The following is a 27091-nucleotide window of genomic DNA, read 5'->3' as shown; positions in this document are numbered from 1 at the left end:
CTCACCGCACAGAACAACGACACACGAAACAAAAACAACCGCAACAGAAGAACAAAGACGAAGAGGAAATTTATTCGTACCCGTCTTTTAGCAGTTCCTCCTTGCAAGTTTCGGTTTGTACTTGTTCCTTCTTTAAATCCATGATGTAGTCTTGCTGTAATTTATTCTAATATAGTGAATTGGGGTTAGGGATTGCTGGGATTCGGGTTTTTGATTTTTGTTGTTTAAACGTGTGTGTTGCGCCGAGTTCCTGGTGAGTAGTGTTGTGTTCTTCGAACCGAGAGACATAGAGATTGCGAGAGATTGCATCGAGAATCGAGTGATATCCTTGAGAGAACGATTGAGTGAAGGAGTTGGAATATTTGTTTTTGTTCTTGTTTGAATCCGAGAGAGATTGAGAGAGAACGAGAGGGATGTGTTTGGTTTCAATCGTTATAGCTGAACAAAACGAGAGAGGGGCTAAGAGATTTCAGGGAGCATCAAACTCAATTGTTTGAAAGATGGGCTAGGGTTCAATTACCCGTTCTTGGAAGATAAACAGGGCTCGGATCCGGGTTTGATCCGGTCCGGCCCAAAGCTCCAACTTTTTTTTTATTTTTCATCTTTTTGTTTATTTTCATGTTATATTGGGCTTTTACCTCCATTCATGGCCCGACAGTTTGTTATTTATTTTTCTCTAATTTTATTGTTTAGTTTTAGAACAAAATATAAAAAAATAGTTTAAGTATTCTTAACTATAAAAAAAAAATATTAGTTTCTTTATTATATAATAATTTAAGTTTTATTTATTTATTAACCTTTTAAAAATAAGTCTCAAAGTATTTTAGAATAGTTTTATTTTTGTTAATATATTCGAAAAAACCTCACAAAATTTCATTTAATAAATACTCGATCCAATGTCGAGTCCACTTCAATCTTCTTACAAAAACTTTAAAAACAATACAAACTCATTTTTTCTTTTTTCGCCCAAGCGCGAAGTTTTTCATTGCCCAAGTGCAAATTTCACCCAAGTGTGAATCTCATTTCAAAAATTGTCTTTTCCGCCCGAATGCGATTAGACCCATTCCATAAACCCTAAGACGCTTGATCCAACGTCAAGTCGTTAATCTTTTTTTTAAACTATATCAAAGTGATTAAGTGACAAGGGGTGTACACCTCTTGAATACCTTCGATCCTTTGAATCAAACAATTAAAGAACATTTCTAAATTAAATCAAAGTGATTAAGTGACAAGGGGTGCACACCTCTTGAATACCTTTGATCCTTTGAATAAAAATCTTTCTTAATTAAATCAAAGTGATTAAGTGACAAGGGGTGCACACCTCTTGAATACCTTTGATCCTTTGAATAAAAATCTTTCTTAATTAAATCAAAGTGATTAAGTGACAAGGGGTGCACACCTCTTGAATACCTTTGATCCTTTGAATAAACATCTTTCTTAATTAAATCAAAGTGATTAAGTGACAAGGGGTGCACACCTCTTGAATACCTTTGATCCTTTGAATAAAAATCTTTCTTAATTAAATCAAAGTGATTAAGTGACAAGGGGTGCACACCTCTTGAATACCTTTGATCCTTTGAATAAAAATCTTTCTTAATTAAATCAAAGTGATTAAGTGACAAGGGGTGCACACCTCTTGAATACCTTTGATCCTTTGAATAAACATCTTTCTTAATTAAATCAAAGTGATTAAGTGACAAGGGGTGCACACCTCTTGAATACCTTTGATCCTTTGAATAAAAAACTAAACATCCTTCATAAAATTAACCAACAAACTCGTAGTTTTTTATTCGAACTACGATTGCTCTGACTTTCCCATTGCACGAGGGAATACGTAGGCACAAGATACAAGCGTCTTGGCGAGCACAATAATAAAAAAATAAAAACCCCTTTTCTTTTATTGATTAATAAACTAAAGAACGCAAACATCACGCAAACACTCATTCATAAAACTAACTAAATGGGTCCCATCGAGTACGATGGAGGTGAGGGGTGCTAATACCTTCCCCTTGCTTAACCGACTCCCGAACCCTAATTTGGTTACGATGACCATCTTATCCATTTGTTTCTATTCATGGGTTTTATTCGATATTTTCCCTTTCCATTTTGGAATTAATAAAGATCGGTGGCGACTCTGTTCTTTTTCGAGCGTGTAGACACCTCGAGTAATTTTTAGCGCTACAACTACTTGATTATTTAGTATAAGAAAAAAATAATATAATATGATGAAAGACTGTTGATTATATTAATGTATAATAGTTAAAAGAGAAAGGTTGAATAGAATAGAGATAAAATTTAGTGAGATGAGAAAAATCAATGTACTATTTTGGAATAAGATAATATAAATATTAGTATTTTTAAAAATTTACAATTATGCGGGCCTAATGGGCTATGGCCCATATGGGCTAGCCATAATGGGTAGCGGACTATTCAGGACTGGGCTAAAATGGCCCTGAAAAATATGGGCTATGATTTTTCGGGGCTGGTGGGTCGGCCCATCTTGGCTAGCCCATTTTGATATATCTCTCTCTCTCTCTCTCTCTCTATATATATATATATATATATATATATATATATATATATATATATATATATATATATATATATATATATATATATATATTCGCGCCTTGGAAGAAAATCTCGGTTTTCTTCTAGATGACGTGAAAGCTTCGTCATGAAAAGCGTTATTTGTTATAGTGTTAAGAGCAGAGTCCTGATTTATGGTGGAGCTTGTGGTGATGATCGCAAAATAGAAATCAAAGGATTTGTTGACTCTGATTATATAGGTTGTATGGATTCTAAAAAATCTATTGTTGGATATGTTTTCACTATGTTCGACACAACAATCAGTTGGAAAATGACACTTCAGAAGGTTGTTTCCTTATCAACCCCTGAAGTAGAATATATTTCAATTACTGAAGCTATGAAAGAAGCATTGTGACTTGAAGGGTTTTTTATGGAGATGAAACTTCAAGGTCGAACAATCATTGTTAAATGTGATACGTAAAATGCAATACAACTATCGAAGAATTCAGTCTAACATGAGCAAACCAAGTACATTGATATGAGGATGTGTAACTCGGTTTTTTGAGGCGAACTGACTCCTTGCTCTTTTTTTTTATTTTTATATTTTTTGCAAGAGTCGCCACCGACTTTTATTTTATCCAACATTTAGGAAAAGCATAAAAGAACAGGAAAGACCTTTTGACAGATTTTGGGTTCGGGGGGTTGGTTATACAAAGGGAAGGTTTTAAGCACCCTTTGTATCCATGGTTATCCATGGGCTCTTAATTGCTTAGCTCACTTTTGATTTAAAAATAGAAGAAGTGAAGATGACGGAAACATAAACAATGCGTCCAAATGGACAAAGAAAAAATAGCGGAAGCATAAATAATATGTCCAAATGGACAAAGAGAAAATAGCGGAAACATAAATAATACGTCCAAGTGGACAAAGAAAAATAGCAGAAATATAAATAATATGTCCAAATGGACAAAAAAAAATAGCAGAAATATAAATAATATGTCCAAATGGACAAAGAAAAAATAGCAGAAATATAAATAATATGTCCAAATGGACAAAGAAAAAATGACAGAAATATAAATAATATGTCCAAATGGACAAAGAAAAAATGACAGAAACATAAATAATATGTCCAAATGGACAAAGAAAAAATAACAGAAACATAAATAATATATGTCCAAATGGACAAAGGAAAAATAACAGAAATATAAATAATATGTCCAAGTGGACAAAGAAAAAATAACAGAAACATAAATAATATGTCCAAATGGACAAAGAAAAAATAACAGAAACATAAATAATAAATTATAAAATAAAGCATAAAGCAAGAAATATAAAGAACAATATAATAAAATGCGGAATTTAAAGTCAATTGTTAGTATGTTAGCACGTGAATCATCTTGAAGCTAGTCAAGTATATTCACGATGTTAGTGAAGATCGATGGTGAGTGAATGATGATCTCGGATTTAAAGTTAATGAAAATTTATCAGAAGCTTGATAGAATCATAGCGACTACACGATAAATTTCCAAAAGTCTTAAATCAACTACATACAATCTCTGCCATATTTGATCTTTTATTCTGATTCGGGACAAAGGAAAAAGATAAGAAATAATATCAAATAATATACAAAAATAAATATAAAAAAAATTAAACTTAACTCATTCTTTTTGTGATTTTTTGGAATTGATTTTAAGTTAATTAACAAGCTAATTAAACAAATAATTATACAAATAATTAAACTTAACAAGAAAAATAAATCTAGTTATGTATAAAATTAGTATATGATATATAAACCTAATTTAACAAAATAAATTATTTTTTTCAAATTTTTTGATAGGTTAGAAATAATTAAAAAAAAGCAAATATATACATAATTACTAATTAATTAAGCAAAATAAATTAACTATGAATAAAAATAAAATATTTTTATGTCAAATATTAGATTATAAAAATATAAACCTAAATCTCAAAGGAAAATATTTTTGGAGTTTTTTGATTTGTTGAAAATAATTAAAAAGCAATATTTACATAATTACTAATTAATTAAGCAAAATAAATTAATTATGAAAAGAAATAAAATATTTTTATGTTAAAAATTAAATAAACATTTTATCAACTTAAAACTAAAATTAAAACATTTTATTTTTGAGAAATTCAAAATATGCATAAATATGGAGTTTTTAATTCATGAACTCCTAACACTACTACATATTAAAAATTACATTGTACTTACTCTATGATGTCCCAAGAGTGGAATAGAGTGATTGAAATTGATTGAAAGTGGCTATTTGAATGAGCCTTGATTTTTACAAGTTTATTGAAACTTTTGGAAAATATAAAACTTATGCTATGGCTTTGGTGTTTGTTGTTGTGCTCTCCTCTTGTTCCTCCCTTTTTTTTTCTCTTCTTGAATGAAGAAAATGAAGCTCTATTTATAGGCAAATGATTTGATCTTGAACCCTTGCAAGTTGGAATTTTCATGATTGATTTTGTGGAAAAAATATGATAATGGAATATTTTCAATGAGTGCATTTCTTAACCATGGTTAAAACACTCAAGTATTATTCTCTTCAATCTTGCAATAATATATTTAAGCATCTTGAATGGTCATTGCTTGCATCACATGAGCATCTTGGATAATATCTTTGAATTATCTCACTTTAATTAAACTTTAAATGAATAAAATTTAATTAAAATGAAATAAAAGTGTCATGAATCATGGATAGGTCGTGGATGCCCTTTAGACATATGGGAATCAAGATTGAATCACAAAAGAATTTGCCTTTTTGAAAAAGAATCAAGTTTTGGTCATTACTTGTTTTATGCATTTTCCCAAAAAAGGTCAACTTCATCAAGGCATATATCCCTCAATTTTGATCCTATGAAAGTGTTCTTGTACTTTTTGGAAATCCCAAGATGTCCTCTACAAGCCACTTTGGAAGTGTTTTTGCATTTGGAGAAGTTAACTTGATGATATGGGCTTTGACAAAAAACTGCTTTTTGTTGACTTTCAAAATGACCCGTAATGTTTTGGCTTATATCTCTTAGGCGGAAGCATTTCTTGACCTTGGGCCCAACATCAAAGTTGTAGAGAATTTAATTTCCTTGAGAATGAGCTTTGGTTGGAATTTTTCTGATAAATTATGAGAGAGTTATGGTCGGTCAAAGTTCAGTTGACTTTTAGGTAAAAAACTCTAATTTTGAAACTTGGAGTTTTGTCGATTTCTGAACTTTTCTTGATGAATTATGATCAACCATTGATCACATGATGAATCTTTTGACAAAATATGGATGTTGACAAAAAATTGCATTTTTGACTGTTTGTTGACTTTTTGCAGATGAACTGCAGTTTTGCGATCTTTCAACGAATCAAGGTCTTCTCCTCCGTTGAATGACATGAATGGAATATAATGTTGATTTGAAGGCCTTTGATTCATAATTTGAGTCTTGGAATCATCTCCTGATTAAAAGTCAATCCTCTGGTGAAATTAGGTCAAAACCCTAATTTGGCGCTTCGGGCGATCTGGAGAGTTGTCTGCCTTAAACTGAGTCATCCTTGGACTTGAATATTGATTGAAGGAACCTTTGAATCTTGAGAGAATGTTGAACCTCTTGTGGGCCTCAAAACCCTAATTTCTTCAGCTTTCTCTTGTTCATTCTCCTGTTTTTTGACACACAAGCAACAAACTTTTTTTCTATATTTTTTTGTTAGTAAATAAAAATATGCATGATGATAAATGATAATGATAATGATCACGATACTTAGAAAAATGATGGGATCTCAGAGGTCAAAAATTGGGGTGCAACAGATGCCCTTATTTAAGTTTCTTCTATCCGGAGGTGTGAAGATTGGAAATCTTCGTTTCGACGTGATTGAAGAGACTTAAATATATAAAAACACAATTTTTGAACCTGAGATGCTATGTAATGCTTATGATTATGAATGCATATGATTTCCCCGAGATGGAAACAGGACACCACAGGGGAGAAGTAAACAGACTCCGTTGGGGAAAAGGTATAAGTCATCCAGGAATAGAATCGGACTTCACAAAAGAAAGAAACAGTCAACAGAAGCTTTCAAGAGTAAAACGTGAAAGGAACTTTGGACAGGAAATCAACAAAGACGTTCAGAAAGAAAAGTCTCTGGAACCCACATCAGAAATAATTCAAGAGTAAAACATGAATGAATTTGGAAAGGAGTATAAATTGACAGAGGCATTCAAGAGTAAAACATGATTGAACATCATCACAGGCAATCAAGACTAAAACATGATTGAATAGTATCAAAAGCAATCAAAAGTAAACCATGATTGGATAACATCATAGGCAATCAAGACTAAAACATGATTGAACATCATCAAAGACAATCAAGAGTAAAACATGATTGGACAAAATCAAAGGTCATCAAGAGTAAAACATGATTGAACAACATCAAGGGTAAAACATGATTGAGACACCAACCGAGAGTAAAGCACGATCAAACAACATCAAGAGTAAAACATGATTGAATATAAATAAAGATCAATCAAGAGTAAAGCGTGATTGAATAATATTAAAGGTTAATGCCAAGTAAGCTGGACTTTGATCTTAAGGTAAGATGTTGATAACAACAAGACTTGGAAAAATATAAATGAGCATGAATTTGTTTTTATGCATGATGTTAAATTTTTCTATGCATGATGAATGCTCAATGAAATGCAGTTATTTATGACAACTGAGATTAACTCTTTTGTGAGGAAAGATTGGAGCTCTGATTCCTCAACACAGAAATTCTACCAACTCTGCTTCAGAAGAAGATGCTTGAACAAAATTCTTGTCACACTGATTACTGTATCAAACAAATGATCCTTTGAGAAGGACTGATAAATTGTGCTTGGGGATTGCTGAAGAAGATTTCCCCTGATTAAATAATTGTTGCAAGTTAACTGATCATGGCTTCAGTTGAACTATGTTGGGGATGAACCGATCATGGATTCTACTCTTGAAATGAATGTTGGGAAGACTTGCCATAGTATACATCTTGAAGAGGATATTCTAATCAACAAATCTTGATTAAACATATGAACAACAGGATCTTGAAGTAACGTGCCCCTGACAGGATCACTGATCAAGTTTCTCGACTGTTTGAACTTCCTTAAAGATGAGTGCTTACTCGCAAATAAATGTTCATTCAAGAATGGTAATTGTAATGCAATGCTCAAAACATATTTTTTGAAATCGAAGTCACTTTGTAAAGAAAATGGAATCACTGGTCAAAACATAAAGGTTAAGACAATCAACATGAAAGATAAATCAAAGATATGGTATCAACATAAATGATTGGTAAATCTCTTGGGAGTCAGCTTACGCAACCTTGTTGTAGTATGCTTTCAAAATAAACCTTGCTTCAATTAGGGCTTTTGAAGGTTGTAACGTGGTCAGGTTCACGGTTTAAAAAACAAAAGGTATAAGGCTCAAAATTTTTGTAACCCACCCCATCTTCGTGATGATCTTCAGTCCTAAACCCAGTTAATTCAAAATATGCATTCAGGTTCTAAGAGACTTCTGTAATTTTATCTGTTGTAATGATGATAGTTCACAAGCCAAGAAAACTTAGTGATGGCAGACACTTCTTCCTTTTGATAGTCACAACATTTTGTGGTTCAAGAATTTATTGACTTATCTCTCATTTTTTCCTTCTTTTGATATCCCTAACTTTTGCCTGAACTGTTTATTTTGAACTTACAGTCAGCGGGATGCCTTAATTTTTGCCTAAGTCATTTTTGATTTTGACTTAGCAGGCTTTTTGTTGATTTTCTTTTTTGATACTTTTTTTCCTGAAAGATAGTGACTACCTTGCTTAATGATTATAATGAACCATCATCGACTTTTGCTCGACATTTCCAACATTTCTTTGATGTAAGCGGAGGAAAGCTTGTGATTAAAACACTTGTTAAAAGGTGCATTGAATGATTCTCTTAAAATAGAATGCACAACCAAATTAACTGGGAACTACCCTGCCCCGGGTTAAAATGTGGGTTATTTCGTACAGAAAGAAACACCAACTTCTAGGCTCAAAGGGGTTGACGAGGGATTAACTTCCTTATTTCTCCAGTGTTTGGAAATTGAAACAATGCCTGTACATCGTCAGCAAAGTTTTATTTGAAAGCATACATTTCAACAACCTGGGTATTTCGTTGTCATCATCCTCCCTCCAATCTTTGCATAAAACACAAGTTTGATAGAGAAAGCAAAATAGATTTTTTTTTTTGTAAAAGAAGCATAAACATAGACATAGTAGATGAAAATGAATTCAAACATACGATGCTCATTTCATTAAAACTAACATTCAGGAATAAACAAAGTTTAAAAGCAAACAATACAACTGAGGAGATGCAAACAGTAGGGAAACATCTTTCTAAATAATGGCCCGCTGCCCCTTGATGGAAAGGACAATGAAGATAAGACCTAAAACCTTCTGGAAGAGGATTCCGAGGAGGAAGAATCAACTTGATGGTAGACAGACAACTCTGAAGATGGAGACAGACAATGATAAGTTTCATGGATGACCTGGATGTATGTATGCAAATGATGCAATTGTTGTTTATATTTTTTTGAGTTTCAAAGAACTTAAGATATTAATTTGCAAACATTCAAGCATTGGATTAAAGCATTGATCAAGTTATCATCAAAATCAATCATCCATTTTGGTGGATTAGAGTTTTCACCCCATCAACACCCAAGATCCATTGAGTTTGATGAAACTTACAATGTTTACAAAAAAGACCTCTGAGTTCATTGGAAATCAAAGGAAAAGATTTTTATGAATGTATGAATGCATGAATGCCACATATACAGAAATTGTAACACAAACATGGTGCACATAAGGTAGGTTCCAAAGTTTAACGTCACGAGCATGAGGTCAAAGAACCAAATATGGGATAGTACTAGGGTTAATCACCTGCATAACATGTTCTACTGATACGTCAGAGTCCACATTCTTCTTTCGGATATTACCGGCTTGCACAACTGAACTTGTGAGCTAGCAATATTCTCAAGAAAAACTCGTCTGAGTGTGGCTCTCCGCATGACAACTAATCCAAGTCTTCACCTGAATAGTTTCTGCACCACAACCTAATAAGGCCAGGATGAGTTGGGGTTCTACGGCCAACTCAGCTTCTACAGTTCAATGAAAGCAATAATGTCTTCGCTACGAAACATGCTAAACATATATTACCAACAAGGAACCTCCACTGAGCGGAAGGATTCTCATGCCAGCTTTTTAAGGACTGAACTCCTTGTATGCCATACATGACTATACCCTCCACCTAATTCTTATGTGTACTTAATCCGGGTTAGGATTTGTCCATAATGTATCTCAAGTGACGGAACCACACATATATCATCAAATAACAAATATGTACAAAATAAACAAGTATAAGCAAATATTAAAGTGAACTAAAACTCTAAGGTAACCCCTCTTTTAAAAAGATTTTTCAAGTCCCCAGCAGAGTCGCCAGTTCTGTAACTCGGTTTTTTTAGGCGAACTGACTCCTTGCTCTTTTTTTTTTATTTTTATATTTTTTGCAAGAGTCGCCACCGACTTTTATGTTATCCAACATTTAGGAAAGACATAAAAGAACAGGAAAGACCTTTTGACAGATTTTGGGTTCGGGGGGTTGGTTATACAAAGGGAAGGTTTTAAGCACCCTTTGTATCCATGGTTATCCATGGGCTCTTAATTGCTTAGCTCACTTTTGATTTAAAAATAGAAGAAGTGAAGATGACGGAAACATAAACAATGCGTCCAAATGGACAAAGAAAAAATAGCGGAAGCATAAATAATATGTCCAAATGGACAAAGAGAAAATAGCGGAAACATAAATAATACGTCCAAGTGGACAAAGAAAAATAGCAGAAATATAAATAATATGTCCAAATGGACAAAGAAAAAATAGCAGAAATATAAATAATATGTCCAAATGGACAAAGAAAAAATAGCAGAAATATAAATAATATGTCCAAATGGACAAAGAAAAAATAGCAGAAATATAAATAATATGTCCAAATGGACAAAGAAAAAATGATAGAAATATAAATAATATGTCCAAATGGACAAAGAAAAAATGACAGAAACATAAATAATATGTCCAAATGGACAAAGAAAAAATAACAGAAACATAAATAATATATGTCCAAATGGACAAAGGAAAAATAACAGAAATATAAATAATATGTCCAAGTGGACAAAGAAAAAATAACAGAAACATAAATAATATGTCCAAATGGACAAAGAAAAAATAACAGAAACATAAATAATAAATAATAAAATAAAGCATAAAGCAAGAAATATAAAGAACAATATAATAAAATGCGGAATTTAAAGTCAATTGTTAGTATGTTAGCACGTGAATCATCTTGAAGCTAGTCAAGTATATTCACGATGTTAGTGAAGATCGATGGTGAGTGAATGATGATCTCGGATTTAAAGTTAATGAAAATTTATCAGAAGCTTGATAGAATCATAGCGACTACACGATAACTTTCCAAAAGTCTTAAATCAACTGCATACAATCTCTGCCATATTTGATCTTTTATTCTGATTCGGGACAAAGGAAAAAGATAAGAAATAATATCAAATAATATACAAAAATAAATATAAAACAAATTAAACTTAACTCATTCTTTTTGTGATTTTTTTGGAATTGATTTTAAGTTAATTAACAAGCTAATTAAACAAATAATTATACAAATAATTAAACTTAACAAGAAAAATAAATCTAGTTATGTATAAAATTAGTATATGATATATAAACCTAATTTAACAAAATAATTTTTTTTTTCAAATTTTTTGATAGGTTAGAAATAATTAAAAAAAAAAAGCAAATATATACATAATTACTAATTAATTAAGCAAAATAAATTAACTATGAATAAAAATAAAATATTTTTATGTCAAATATTAGATTATAAAAATATAAACCTAAATCTAAAAGGAAAATATTTTTGGAGTTTTTTGATTTGTTGAAAATAATTAAAAAGCAATATTTACATAATTACTAATTAATTAAGCAAAATAAATTAATTATGAAAAGAAATAAAATATTTTTATGTTAAAAATTAAATAAACATTTTATCAACTTAAAACTAAAATTAAAACTTTTTTTTTTGAGAAATTGAAAATATGCATAAATATGGAGTTTTTAATTCATGAACTCCTAACACTACTACATATTAAAAATTACATTGTACTTACTCTATGATGTCCCAAGAGTGGAATAGAGTGATTGAAATTGATTGAAAGTGACTATTTGAATGAGCCTTGATTTTTACAAGTTTATTGAAACTTTTGGAAAATATAAAACTTATGTTATGGTTTTGGTGTTTGTTGTTGTGCTCTCCTCTTGTTCCTCCCTTTTTTTTTTCTCTTCTTGAATGAAGAAAATGAAGCTCTATTTATAGGCAAATGATTTGATCTTGAACCCTTGCAAGTTGGAATTTTCATGATTGATTTTGTGGAAAAAATATGATAATGGAATATTTTCAATGAGTGCATTTCTTAACCATGGTTAAAACACTCAAGTATTATTCTCTTCAATCTTGCAATAATATATTTAAGCATCTTGAATGGTCATTGCTTGCATCACATGAGCATCTTGGATAATATCTTTGAATTATCTCACTTTAATTAAACTTTAAATGAATAAAATTTAATTAAAATGAAATAAAAGTGTCATGAATCATGGATAGGTCGTGGATGCCCTTTAGACATATGGGAATCAAGATTGAATCACAAAAGAATTTGCCTTTTTGAAAAAGAATCAAGTTTTGGTCATTACTTGTTTTATGCATTTTCCCAAAAAAGGTCAACTTCAACAAGGCATATATCCCTCAATTTTGATCCTATGAAAGTGTTCTTGTACTTTTTGGAAAGCCCAAGATGTCCTCTACAAGCCACTTTGGAAGTGTTTTTGCATTTGGAGAAGTTAACTTGATGATATGGGCTTTGACAAAAAACTGCTTTTTGTTGACTTTCAAAATGACCCGTAATGTTTTGGCTTATATCTCTTAGGCGGAAGCATTTCTTGACCTTGGGCCCAACATCAAAGTTGTAGAGAATTTAATTTCCTTGAGAATGAGCTTTGGTTGGAATTTTTCTGATAAATTATGAGAGAGTTATGGGCGGTCAAAGTTCAGTTGACTTTTAGGTAAAAAACTCTAATTTTGAAACTTGGAGTTTTGTCGATTTCTGAACTTTTCTTGATGAATTATGATCAACCATTGATCACATGATGAATCTTTTGACAAAATATGGATGTTGACAAAAAATTGCATTTTTGACTGTCTGTTGACTTTTTGCAGATGAACTGCAGTTTTGCGATCTTTCAACGAATCAAGGTCTTCTCCTCCGTTGAATGACATGAATGGAATATAATGTTGATTTGAAGGCCTTTGATTCATAATTTGAGTCTTGGAATCATCTCCTGATTAAAAGTCAATCCTCTGGTGAAATTAGGTCAAAACCCTAATTTGGCGCTTCGGGCGATCTGGAGAGTTGTCTGCCTTAAACTGAGTCATCCTTGGACTTGAATATTGATTGAAGGAACCTTTGAATCTTGAGAGAATGTTGAACCTCTTGTGGGCCTCAAAACCCTAATTTCTTCAGCTTTCTCTTGTTCATTCTCCTGTTTTTTGACACACAAGCAACAAACTTTTTTTCTATATTTTTTTGTTAGTAAATAAAAATATGCATGATGATAAATGATAATGATAATGATCACGATACTTAGAAAAATGAAGGGATCTCAGAGTTCAAAAATTGGGGTGCAACAGGATGCATTTCACTAGATAGATAATCGAGCACATAGAAGTCCAAGTACTGAAGATTTCAGATTGTAACGGTGAAATTTGTGAGACTAGAGTCATCAATTGACTTAGCTCGGATATTTTAACAGAGTCGCACTCGTGCTTTATTGTTTTCAAAGAAAATGAGAGAAAGAACAAAATAAAACTCACAGAAGTTTTTAAAATTAAAACTAATAAACTTATCAGAGATTTAGGTACAGGGGTTTGTTATGCAAGGGGAAGGTATTAGCACCTCTCACATCTAGGGTACTCTATAGGAACCTCTTTGAAATATATATATATATATATTATTGTCATATTTTTTGTGTTTTTGTTTAAATAGAGTGGGAGGATGAGAAAAGAATGTTTTAAAAGTGACTTCGATAAGACATCGCATCTTAGGCCTACATACCCCTTAAATAAAATAGGAAAGTCAGAGCTTTTGTAGTTTCCCTTAAAAGGAAAATAAAGGGCCAAGTGGCAATTTTTTTTTTGAGTTTTGAGCTTTAATAATACTCAATGGGTTCTTAAAATGTTAATCTTTAACAATACTTAACAAGTTTTAAAAGGTAAAAAACTTTAACAATACAAGGCAAGGGTTTAATAAAAAGAGGTTGGTTGAGCTTTAACAATATAAAATCAAGGGTTTGATAAAAGAGGTTAGTTTAGCTTTAACAATACAAAACCAAGGGTTGATTTAAAAAGGTTGAGCTTTAAAAATAGAAAACCATTTTCAAAACAAGTGGGGAGCAAAGCTTTAACAATTCTAAGCACAAAGTAAAAGAGTTTGGAAAAGAGAGTGAGTACCTTGACAATTTAAGCCAATACTATTCCCATTCCTTTTGAGTTTTAGGAAACATCTTAAGAAATCATTCATGATGAATATCTCAAGTAGTGTGTGTGTGTGTGTGTGTGATAACATGTGTATCATGGATACAATGAAGGGTGAGTTCAACAATATCAAGGTATAAACTCAAAGATAAAATTTGAATGAATAAAATGATGACATACCTCAAGATCATGTCATGTGTGAATGCACATGATGTGATGATGGATAGACGTCTCATGCATGTGGGTTAGTAAAATAATGTATACATATACAAGTATAATAACATAACCAAAGTATAAATGGTACAAAGATGTAGATAAAAAGTATATGTACAAGTGTATAATAAGGAGAGATCATAGCAATAAGTTATATTAACATGGTGTTGCTTTGGGATCAAGATATCAAGGGATCAAGGATTACGGTTTTAGTTATGTACACCTAAATCTAATTATTTAAATGTCAATTAAAACAAAACCCTAGGTGAATTAACTAAGGGAATATATTAATCTCTTCAAGGTAAGCTTACCCTAATTTTAATTGATTCACAAAAGTATCTACAAGATACTTGGTGAAGATCATCTAAAAATATTTAAATTGAAGGTCTTTAAAGAAGCTTAAAAAGTATCACTTTTGGCTTAAAATATGGCCTACAAATATGTCACATAAACAAAGTGTGTACAAAAAATTAGATAAAAATGAGTTGATTTGATTGGTTAAATTATCAATTAATGTTGTAAAGAAAAACAATAAAAAATAATGGTAAAGAATTAGGAATGCTTGCTAGAGGTGTTGAACCCACGCCCTAATGGTCAGGGAGCCAAAAACTTATCACTGAACCAACACGCTACAAGTGATAATGAAACAAGCGCATGAATATATATTTAAAAATGTGTTATAAAGCTGAGTTGAACTTCATTTTCAACCTCACGACCAACAAAGTCTGAGATTTGGACTTTGAGTTTTAGGCACTTTCAGACAAAACTCATAACACAACATGTTCATAATTCTCTCACGATTCCAAATATATAAATAACATCAATTTATATTAACTGTAGCTCTTTAATTTTTTCACAAACCTCAAGAGCCCTACAACTTCAATTTAAAATTAAATGTTTAATATGCACATTCAATCCCTAAAACCTTAGGGCTTTTATTCACGTATTAACGTATATCAAACTATTCTTAATCAATAAGATCGAATGATAATGATTAATTTTATAATATTTTCTAACGGTTTCCATGTAAAAACAATTTAATTTTATTTCCGATTCAATTTTTCACGTATTAATGTATATCAAATTATTCTTAATCAATAAGATCGAATGATAATGATTATTTTTATAATATATTCTAACGGTTTCCATGTGAAAATCAATTTAATTATATATCCGATTCAACTTTTCCATGTATTAACGAATATCAAACTATTCTTAATCAATAAGATCGAATGATAATAATTCCTTTTATAATATTTTCTAACGGTTTCCATGTGAAAATCAATTTACTTATATATCCGATTCAATTTTTCCAAGTATTAACGTATATCAAACTATTCTTAATCAATAAGTTTGAATGCTAATGATTATTTTTATAATATTTTCTAACGATTTCTATGTGAAAATCAATATAGTTGTATATCCGATTCAATTTTTCCATGTATTAACGTATATCAAACTATTCATAATGATTATTTTTATAATATTTTCTAACGGTTTCCTTGTGAAAATCAATAATTATATATCCGATTCAATTTTTCCACGTATTAACCTATATTAAACTATTTTTAGTCAATAAGATCGAATCATAATGATTATTTTTATAATATTTTCTAACGGTTTCCATGCAAAAATCAATTTAATAATATTTTCTAACGGTTTCCATGCAAAAATCAATTTAATTGTATATCCGATTCTTTTTTCCATAATTGATCTTTATAAAAATAAAGTATATCCTAAACCTCTCTCTTTTTCTCTACAATGGCTTCTACTCCAACCCCACCACCAAACTACTCCTCAGTCCCTGAACATAGACCTGCTGAAAATCATCATCATAAGCATAATGACACTAACCAAAATAGTCGTAGACGCCATAGAAATGATTGGTCTTCTTCCTCTAGAAACTATTCCAACTCAAGGTCTGCATGTTTAGCTCCTGCTGCTGCTGCTGAAATAGCTGCAAATGGTAGTGGCAGAGGTGTATATTCGTCTGCGCCGGGATCTTTATCGGGTGGCAGGAGATCAAAGCTAGCTCCGGAGTTTTCTGGCAGGAAATCCACCAAGTTTGCTGCCAAGAAACAGTCTGGAATGCCAAGGGCAGGAGTTAATACACTGCCTCACAGCGAAGCTGCCAACGAGGTTCTTACTTGTCTCTACAATGCTGGTAACATTGCTGCTAATATTGATAATGTTTTGATTTCGAACGAACATAGGCTATGGGAAGTTGAGGATTATATTTTTATGCTTAAAGATTTTGGTAATACTGGTCACTTATTGTTAGCTGAGAAGTGTTATGAATTTATTATGTGTAAGCCAAATGGGAGGGTTGCGAAAGGTAAGTTAACCAGTGCTATGATTGGTACTCTAGGTAGGTTAGGGAGGATCGTTCGTGCTATAGAAGTGTTTGGAAAATCTAGGATTGAAGGTTATGGAATTACTGTGTATACGTTTACGGCCATGATTAGTGCGTATGGCCGAAACGGGCGCTTCCGTGATGCTGTAGACTTGTTCATGTCTATGCGTGGCTTGGGCCTTGTGCCCAATTTGGTTACATACAATTCGATAATAGATGCGGGGGCGAAAGGGGAGGTGAGTTTTGATGTGGTTGTTAGATATTATGATGAAATGCTAGCTACTGGCATAAGGCCGGATCGTCTTACTTATAATTCACTTCTTTCTGTTTGCGCCTCGAAGGGCATGTGGGAAATGGCGCAAAATTTATTGACAGAAATGGATGGTAGGGGTATTGTTCGCGATGTGTTTACTTATAACACGTATTTGGACATTCTGTGTAAAGGCGGACAAATTGATTTGGCTAGAAGGGTATTCGAAGAGATGTCTTGTAAGTGCGTTTGGCCAACCGTTGTGACGTATAGCACGCTAGTGGATGGATATGCCAAGGCTAACCTCTTGGAAGATGCCCTTCGTCTGTATGAAGAAATGAAGCTTCGATCTATTTATATTGATAGAGTGTCCTATAACACGGTGGTTGGAATCTACACGAAGCTCGACAGATTTGATGAAGCTGTCAATATATGCAGAGAGATGGATGGATGTGGAATTAAAACGGATATCGTTACATACAATGCTTTGTTGGCCGGGTACGGACGACATGGCATGTATGCTGAAGTGAAAAGACTATTTGAAGAGATGAAGTCTCGGAATATATTTCCAAATACATTATCATACTCTACAATGATTGATGTGTATACAAAAGGTGAAATGTTTCAGGAAGCGATGAATGTTTATATAGAGTTCAAGATGACAAGATTGGAGGCTGATGTTGTCTTTTATACTGCAATCGTAGACGCGCTATGCAAAAACGGTTTGGTGGAGTCTTCCATTATGTTGCTTATCGCAATGATTAAGAAAGGAATCAAACCGAACGTGGTCACTTTCAATATTATAATTGATGCCTGTCAAGAGTTGCCAACTTCAGAATATGGAGTTCATGGATCTTCTCAAGCTATTGAGTATCCAAATGAACAATCATCTGTTCCACTTATTGATGGTGCTTTTCAGACTAAACCGGGGGAGGATCGGATCTTGAAGATGTTCGAGCAACTTGCTTCTGAAAAAGCTGGACATATAAAGAAGCTTAGAAGGGGACGACAAGACCTACACTGCATATTTTGGCTCTTCCACATAATGCATGAGCTGCACATTAAACCAAATGTTGTCACATTTTCAGCCATTTTGAATGCATGCAGGTAAAATATTTTGAAATTTGTTCTTTCTGTTATCTTAAATTATATATGGAACCAATCTCAAACTATATAATTTGATCGATTTTGATGCAGTCGCTGCAATTCATATGATGATGCTGCAAAGCTGTTAGACACGCTGCGCCAGTTTGATAGCCAGGTGTATGGTGTAACCCATGGACTATTGATGGGTTATAGGGAAGAAGTATGGTTTAGTGCTCAGATTCTATTCAATGAACTCATGCGAATGGATTCTTCAACTGCGTCCGCGTTTTATAACGCCCTCACAGATATGTTGTGGCACTTTGGTCAGAGACGCGGATCTCAAATGGTAGTAATCGAAGGGAAAAACCGAAATGTGTGGAAAGGGGAATGGTCAATTTCATGCTTGGATCTGCATCTGATGTCTTGTGGTGCAGGCTGTGCTATGGTTCATGATTGGTTGCTCAATATGCATAGGAATTTATTCCAAGGCTCTGAACTGCCAAAGACTGTGAAGTATGTATCTGATAAGATGAGTTTTGCTACTACCATAAACTAGGGTTCTACTCAAAGAGAAGAAGATAAAATTGAGACAAATAAAATAAACTTTTAATTTCTGCATGCTGGCAATAAAGGCAGCAGCTCCTTTAAATACAACTTTAGGATATGGGCCTTAGACAAGTATGCTGCTGGGCCCATTTGGAGGAAAATAACAACATAATTCTAACTTAGAAACAAAATCTAATCCATTATATAGTCTTGCTGCCATATGGGTTTCCTTAAAGTTCTGTTGGGCCTATCACTACTATCCGGCCCAGGGAGAACCTTGTCCTCAAGGTTCGAGGCAGCCCTTGGTAAATCCGGCCCACTGCAAGAGATGGAGGCAACGTCTTGTGAAGAAGCAATTTTTGGGTTAGCCGTTGTAGTGTTGTCCAGCTGTGTCATGGGGATAGGGGCTGCCAGACGCGTGTCGCTCGTATGATGAGGCAGAGAAATACGTTGGAGATCCAACGATGGGGAAATGGAAGGCGTGTGAGGGGAAAAGTGAAAACGTGTTTCCAACGTATTCTTGGGCGGTGCAGCATTAATTGGGGCAGTTGGAATCCAGCTGGAAGCACATGGGTCTGTTGGCTTGGAAAGCGTGAGAGGAGTAAGTGGTGGGCCCCGGTTTGAAAAAGAAGAGCATCCAATGTTGGGGAACGGTCCAGATTTGGGGAAATCAGCATCCCACGGTGCAGATGTGGCGTGGACTTCGAGGGTCTTCGGAGTTGTTGTAGAAGGAGCAGATGCACTTGGGATGTATTTCAAAGACTTAGAAGAGATCTTTGGAGTGTTAGATACACTTCTGACTTCAGAGTTAATTTGAACCTCAACTTTTTTGAGAGCCACTTCGTTTTCTCTGCTTTTCTTCAAAGAGTCTTTTACTCTGTTAGGGTTCCAAGCGTCCCCTTTCATCACGTTTTCCTCTTGTCTCGCATCATCCTCTAAACCAAAACCAGTGTCTTCATCTGTTGCATCACTTTCCCTAATATTCTCCGGTAGTGGAACTGGTGTTGGTCGTGGAGTTTGAGCATGAAAAGATCGCAGCTGGGACACATGGAAAACGGGATGGATTTTAGAAGAAGATGGTAGCTGCAGCTCGTACGCGACAGGGCCTATTTTGCGCAACACCGGGAAAGGACCGTAATATCTCTTTGAAAGTTTCTGAGATGTTCTGCGATGAACAGATGATTGACGATAGGGTTGCAAACGCAGTAAAACCAGGTCACCAGGGTTGAAGGTACAATCTCTACGCTTTTTGTTTGCCTGATCTTTCATATTCTTTTGACTGCGGTTCAAATTTATCTTCAGTGTATTAAGGATGTTTTGTCTTTGATGTAGTGTTGAATCAAGTAGCGGCACGGTGGAGAAACCTTTTACATAGTCCTTAACGGCTGGTGGAGCTCGACCGTAAAGAGCTTCGAAAGGCGTCATCTTGATTGCAGAATGAAAGCAGGAGTTATGCCAGAACTCGGCCAGATGTAGAAATTTGAACCACTGTCTGGGATTATCACTTGTAAAACACCTCAGGTATGTTTCCAAACATCTGTTCAAAACCTCTGTTTGGCCGTCCGTCTCAGGATGATAAGCTGTGCTGTATTTCAGGGTTGTCCCTTGCACACGAAAAAGCTCCTTCCAGAAAGCGCTCAGAAAGATTGGATCTCTGTCGGAAACTATGGTTTTCGGGATTCCGTGAAGTCGACAAATCTCAACGGAGAATCGCCTTGCTAGATCGATGGCTGAGAACTTGGATGGTAGGGCAACAAAGTGTGCGAACTTCGAAAGTCTGTCACAAATCACCCAAACAACAGTATGGCCAAAAGACTTTGGAAGGTGGGTAATGAAATCCATGGATAAGTCTTCCCACACCTGTGTTGGTATCTCTAAAGGTTGTAATAACCCTTGTTTCTTTGTTGTGAGGTACTTGTTATGTTGGCACGAGGAGCAACAGCGCACAAAGCTCTTGACATCTCTGCGCAAACCTGGCCATAGAAAAGTAGCGGAGATGCGCGACAAAGTTGGTCTCAAACCGGAGTGCCCTGCAGATGGAGTGCTGTGACACTCCTTTAGGATTGCAGCTCTAAAATCCAGGTCATCGGGTAAGAATATTCGATCTTTGAAATAAAGTAGTCCCTGTCTGTATTGAAAGAATGTTTGCATCTTTGTGTCATTTTGGTATTTGTTAACTAGGTCTCTGCCTTTCGTGTTGTTTGCGTAGTACTGCTGAAGTTGTGAGATGAAGGTTGGAACGGTGGATGAAATTGCAAACAAGGAGGAGTGCTCATCTGTATGTCGTCTGCTCAAAGCATCAGCTACACTATTGGTTTTACCAGGTTTGTAAAATATTTCAAAACTAAATCCTTGGAGTTTCGCAGCCCATTTTTGTTGTTCTGGGGTTTGGATTGTTTGCACTAAAAGATTCTTGAGACTTTTCTGATCTGTGAAAATGTGAAAATGCCTTCCCACTAGGTACTGGCGCCACTTTTTGACTGCCTCCGAGATTGCGTACATTTCTCTCACATAGACAGAAGCTGCCTGGAGCCGTTGACACATTTTCTTGCTGAAGAATGCTAAGGGGTGGCCAGATTGCGAAAGAACAGCACCAATGGCAACCGCGGATGCATCAGTTTCTACAACAAACGTCTTGGTGAAGTCTGGTAGAGCAAGCACTGGAGTTTCTGTCATGATTTTTTTTAACTTTGTAAAAGCACTATCAGCTTCTGTATTCCATGTAAATTTAGTGGAACGTAATAAATCGGTGAGGGGAGCGGCGAGTGTGGCGTAGTGTCGGACAAAACGTCTGTAAAAACCGGTGAGGCCCAAAAATCCCCTGAGTTGCGTGAGTGAGCGTGGCTCCGGCCAATCTAAAATTGCTTTTATTTTGTCAGGATCAGGGGTAACTCCTTTAAAAGAAATAACATGACCTAGATAATCAACCTTAGGGACTGCAAAAACACACTTAGAAAGTTTTGCAACAAATTTATTTGAAGCAAGTAGATCTAAAATCAAAGTTAAGTGAAGTAAATGGTCAGAATAAGAATTGCTGTAAATTAAGATATCATCAAAGAAAACAAGAACAAACCGTCTCAAGTAAGGTCGTAAGAGGTCATTCATCGCCGATTGAAAAGTACTAGGAGCATTAGTTAGGCCAAATGGCATTACCAAAAACTCATAGTGCCCATCAAAGGTCCTAAATGCCGTCTTATGAGTGTCTTCGGGTACAACCCTAATTTGATGGTAGCCTGACCGTAGGTCAATCTTTGTAAACAAAGTAGCAGAACCCAACTCATCAAATAGTTCATCGATTGTAGGTATGGGAAATCGGTCACGGATTGTGGCAGCATTTAGGGCGCGGTAGTCGACGCAAAAACGCCATGAACCATCTTTTTTTCGTACCAAAAGAACGGGTGAGGAAAAAGGGCTAGTGCTAGGTTTGATAATGCCTTCAGCAAGCATTTCATGAATTAAGGTAGTCATAGCTTCCTTTTGAGAGTGAGGGTAGCGATAGGGGCGAACGTTGATTGGGGCAGTGTTTGGGTTTAGAGGAATGTGGTGGTCATGAGGGCGGCTAGGAGGTAATCCGTGAGGAGGCTGGAAAACAGTAGGGTAGGATTTGATTAAGTTAGAGATTTCAGGTTGTGTATTGTGGGTGATGTTTTCGTGAAAGGAGTTTGGTGTAATGAGGGTAGGTTCAGTGGTAGGTTGGTAAATTAAAAGGTGCATGGAAGCAACAGAATCAGTGTGTAAAAGGTGACAAAGTTGGGAAAAGGTGGAAGGGATTGGGGTCTGATTTGTGTCACCTTGAATAGTCAGATTTTTATCTTCATAAGAGAAGGAAATCTCGGGAATAGAGAAGTCTGCAACAATTGGACCAAGTGTGCGTAACCATTCCATGCCCAACACAACATCAGCTCCTTCAATAGGTATCAAGTAAAAAGGTATAAAAAATAGGTGATCTTGGAGAGTGATTGGGACTTTTGAGCATAGCCCTGAACACTGTAACTTTGAGCCATTTCCCACCATGACAGAAAAATTTGGGATTGGGGTGTTTGGTATTTTGAGGTGGGAAGCAATCCTTGGTTGGAGAATGTTATGCGTACTTCCCGTGTCTATTAGAACCGTAACAACTAATCCATCAATTAAGCCTTTGAATTTTAATGTCTTAGGAGAAAACTGACCACATGCAGCTTGTGGAGAAAGTTGGAAATAAGTCTCCCCTAATTCTGAGTTTGCACTTGTCATTTCTGTAGGCTGAGGGATGTCAACAGTTTCTTCAAGGGTCGTAGTAGACACGTCATCATCGATCATTAGTAGCAAAAATTTGCCCTTTGCACAACGGTGACCCGGAATAAACTTTTCATCGCAATTAAAACATAAACCCTGCGCCCTACGTTCAGCCTGCTGTGCTGGAGTAATTCGACGTATTGGGAAGCGGTCGATGTGAGTGGGAGTTTGGGCAACAGTACTGGGTTTGGGGACAGCTGCTGTAGGTGAGTTAGTATAAAGGTGTTTTGGGTAGGTGGATTGGGCAGGTGCTGTGTAGTTTGGGCTTTTGAATCTGGGTTTGGAATCTTTTAGTTTTGCCTCAATAAGTTTTGCTAATCCTATAGCATGAGTAATAGAATGAGGGCGCTGCACTGCTAATTCATTACGGATTTCCGGTATCAAACCAGAAATAAAACAATTTAATATTGCATCTGGGGGTAATCCAACCACACGGTTCCCTATTTTCTCAAAGCTGGCTTGATATTCCGTAACTGAACCATGCTGTCTAAGTTTAAACAATTGGGCTTGATGATTTTCATATGTTGAGGGACCAAAACGTAATTCCAAGGCTTTTGAGAAAGCTTCCCATGTAGTAAGTTCATTGCTCTGAAACATCCATTTATACCAACCAAGTGCATCCCCTTTCATATAAAAAGCTGCCATGGGCAAACGATTTGCATAAGGGATACTATAAAAAGCAAAGAACTGTTCTGCTTGAAAGAGCCACTCTAAGGCATCTGTACCATCAAAATAACTCAATTCAATTTTAGGGTGTCGAAATCCAGAATTTGGCGGTGGGGGGTGTGAGTATTGATTTTGCGGAGGTGGAATGTTAGGGTAAGGGTAAGTGGCAAAGGAGGAGGGAGGCGGTAGGTTGCTGCTTTGTGGGTACGTGGTGTTAAAAGCATTTTGGGGTTGTGTTAAAAAATGAGGTGGCTCGGGGTATGATGATTGAAATGCTGTTGTGAAGTGGGTGGAAAAAGGGGTAAATGCAGAATCTGGTGAATGGAAGGTAGATAAGGGGCGTGTGAATGATGGTGGGGGTGGTGGTGGTGGAGTGTAAGTGTGGGTTGAAATGAGGGTAGAGTTGATTTGGGGGGAAGAGGGTATAGGATTACTTAAGGAAGGTCGTGAGGTGGTGAGAGGGTTAGATCTGGGTGTTGGGTTATAGGTGGTGGTGGGAATATTAGTAGATCTGGCTGTAGATGGGGAAGGTGAGTTAGGGTTAGGTCTAGAGGCAGCAGCTGCTGCATTAATTGCAGCAAATTGTTGGGTCATGAGGGTTGTAAGTGCAGCAAAATTGTTGTTCATAGTTGTTTCTAAAGTTGCATGGTTGTTGTTAATTTGGCCTAGCTGTAGTGCTACAGCTTGATTATTAGCTTCCATGGAGGTTTCAAGATTTTCATGGGTAGAGATAAGGTTTTCTATGCGCTGATTTGTGGCATGGAGGGTGTCCTCGATGTCTTTGGGGGTAGGATTGGCTGGTTTGGGAGGCATGGAGAAGGGAAATGAAAGCACCAAATGATAAGATGAGTTTTGCTACTACCATAAACTAGGGTTCTACTCAAAGAGAAGAAGATAAAATTGAGACAAATAAAATAAACTTTTAATTTCTGCATGCTGGCAATAAAGGCAGCAGCTCCTTTAAATACAACTTTAGGATATGGGCCTTAGACAAGTATGCTGCTGGGCCCATTTGGAGGAAAATAACAACATAATTCTAACTTAGAAACAAAATCTAATCCATTATATAGTCTTGCTGCCATATGGGTTTCCTTAAAGTTCTGTTGGGCCTATCAGTATCTTTTTCACCAAAGATTTTTATTGTTTTAATATGATTGGATTAAAATGTTAATCATAATTCTAATATATTTTGCAGCATATTAACTGGTTGGGGAAAGCACAGCAAAGTGATGGGTGATGGAATTTTGAAAAGAGCTATTGAAGCACTTCTTAACGGAATGGGATCACCTTTTAGATTCGCTGAGCATAATATGGGAAGACTTACATCTCCTGGAGATCTCGTGGCAACTTGGCTGAAACAACCTGGCGTTATCAATATGCTCGTTCTGTCCGATGTCCTTAATCATTCTCAACCGGCTGGTCCATCACATGGTTATCCAGCTCCTATGTAGCACCAATGTCCGTTATGAATCGGCTGAGAACCTTTACAACAAATGACGGGTCTTCGGCGAAAACCATGGTGCAGCTGGCGATTGTTTATTAGTTTAAGATTCTGTCGTAATAAATTAAAAGATAAAGACGCTAATCACATTTCGGGCGATTGTCGTGTTAGTGAGTTAGTGTGGTCTAGATTATATTCATGCATTTTTCTTTCAAAATAAATAAATGGAGAATGTAGTAAGGAATTGTTATGGCCATTGTGGCTGGTTTTTCATTATGTACTTGGGATTTGTTTTGTAACCTGGGGTTGATTCCTCCAATATGTTTCAGTTTAATAAAGCATGTCTCACAATAATTTCTTCTCGCCCTGTACTCCCTTACTCTCCTCCTTTGTATTTTAAATCCTCCAAAATGTTATATATCAAATTGATCTCACTTTATTGGCAGGGGGAGTGAGACAGGAAGTGAAAGTGATCAAAATCTATTGATTAAACCACTTCATAATTTCATACTATTTAATATAAGATTCTATCCATTTCATAATAACAGATTTATTTGTTGAAAAATTATCCTGGTAACAATATTTCGCTGATATATTATCATTAAAAGTATACCTCAAAACAATATCGGCTGGCTTCGTAGCACATAACCGCACACCTTCAATTTTATGTAAGAGTATTGAAAAACATGTCTTACTCCTCTTAGATAAAATTCTAGGCTAAGACCAGTGTCAACCATTTGAACGACCTCCTATTGTGTATTTCTATTAACTACAGCTAATGCATAGTGCAAAAAAAAAAAAATTCATGTCATAATGTTTTCTCATCTAACCAATGATCTTCTCAAAATAGAATGATTTCCCTATTACTAATGACCAATCTAACACATTTAGCATGTCATTTTTGCTCGAATCTCTTATCCTTTCTATTTCTAATCCATTGTTCCTTTTACCAAATCGACCTTGTCTTTACTACAACTCTCACGTCAGAACTGAGCATTTTTGTAGCCACTGAACCATACCTGCATGAAATTAAACTCCTTCAAATTGTGTTACATTTTAATATTCAGCTTCAGATTTGTGATATTTGGATTAAATTCTAGTATTTCAATAGGGAAATGTTTCATGGTTCGACAGTGGTTAAGCATGCAGTCGAAGTCTATTCCCATGTTGAAATTGAAGTCTTGCATACTGTAGTCGAAGTCCGTTAAAACATGCAGATGTTGAAATATGATAAGTTGTTAGCATGTGTGGTGTCGTTTTCTTTACCTCCCCGTTTCACTTGGGAGGACGGCACGCTAGACCCTTCACGCGAAATTTGGAAGGAGAAAGCGCCCGTGGCGGGATGAATTTTGTTTCAGTTCTTCCTACGATATCACACGAACTTTTTAATTATCATAACGAGTAGGAGAGGGGAAAAAGATCTCAAATAAACCCTAGGAGTTTGCTAAGTGTGAGGATTCACCTAGACTAGAAATTCTGGAGTCCGGGGGGTCGGTTATAAATAGGGAAGAGTTTAAGCACCCTACATATCCGTAGTACTCTACGGGAACCTTCTTTGTGTCTATGTGTTTGTGTTTGTTGCTAATTATCGAGAAAGTTTCTCCTTTGTGTTAGGAGAAGGAATTGAATTGAATTGAAAAGACAGACAGACTGACTATTTTTGGTATTTTATTAGCTCGCTGAGATTCCTTGTGAACCTCATGCCTACATATCCCTAATGGAAGTCAGAGCTTTTTGTAGTTCGGAGAACTAATTAGGGAAATTAATGATTTTTTGGTGCCTTGCTTGAAGCTCAAGTTTGAAGCTTGAACTAAATCTCTGTTTACAGTAAAGAGACATGAAATCATCTTTACAAAGAGGTATTTCTACTATTCCACCACAAACATTTTAAAGTGACAGAAAAGCTGAATTCATTTCATTAAGAGAGGGAGCCTACTTGGTTGATCAAGTATGACAGCCACATGCCTCTTGAATGAAAGATTCTCGACCAATTAAGGGAAAGTGTACAAGTCTGGGTTTGTTTGCCTCAGAGCATGCCTTTCAAAGTCCTAAATGGGAGAATGTTTGAAATTGAAAT

General features: G+C 35.2%; 1 protein-coding gene across 1 annotated transcript; it reads left to right on the top strand.

The window, feature by feature from the left end:
- Nucleotides 1-16158: 16158 nt before the first annotated feature.
- LOC131597827 (pentatricopeptide repeat-containing protein GUN1, chloroplastic-like) lies at nucleotides 16159-25024 on the top strand. Its single transcript, XM_058870492.1, has 3 exons — nucleotides 16159-18107; nucleotides 18198-18599; nucleotides 24769-25024. Exons 1-3 carry the CDS (start codon nucleotides 16159-16161, stop codon nucleotides 25022-25024), a joined length of 2607 nt encoding a protein of 868 aa, XP_058726475.1.
- Nucleotides 25025-27091: the final 2067 nt, after the last annotated feature.

This window comes from Vicia villosa, linkage group LG4 (assembly GCF_029867415.1).
Source record: "Vicia villosa cultivar HV-30 ecotype Madison, WI linkage group LG4, Vvil1.0, whole genome shotgun sequence".
NCBI classification, from domain to species: domain Eukaryota; kingdom Viridiplantae; phylum Streptophyta; class Magnoliopsida; order Fabales; family Fabaceae; genus Vicia; species Vicia villosa.
This window is presented reverse-complemented; position numbering and strand designations above follow the sequence as displayed.

Excerpts from the sequence above, each read along its gene's own strand:
- LOC131597827 (XM_058870492.1), top strand. The coding sequence starts at position 16,159 with ATGGCTTCTACTCCAACCCCACCACCAAACTACTCCTCAGTCCCTGAA. Across the intron at positions 18,108-18,197 it reads GCCATTTTGAATGCATGCAG|TCGCTGCAATTCATATGATG; the intron begins GTAAAATATTTT and ends ATTTTGATGCAG. Across the intron at positions 18,600-24,768 it reads GAACTGCCAAAGACTGTGAA|CATATTAACTGGTTGGGGAA; the intron begins GTATGTATCTGA and ends TATATTTTGCAG.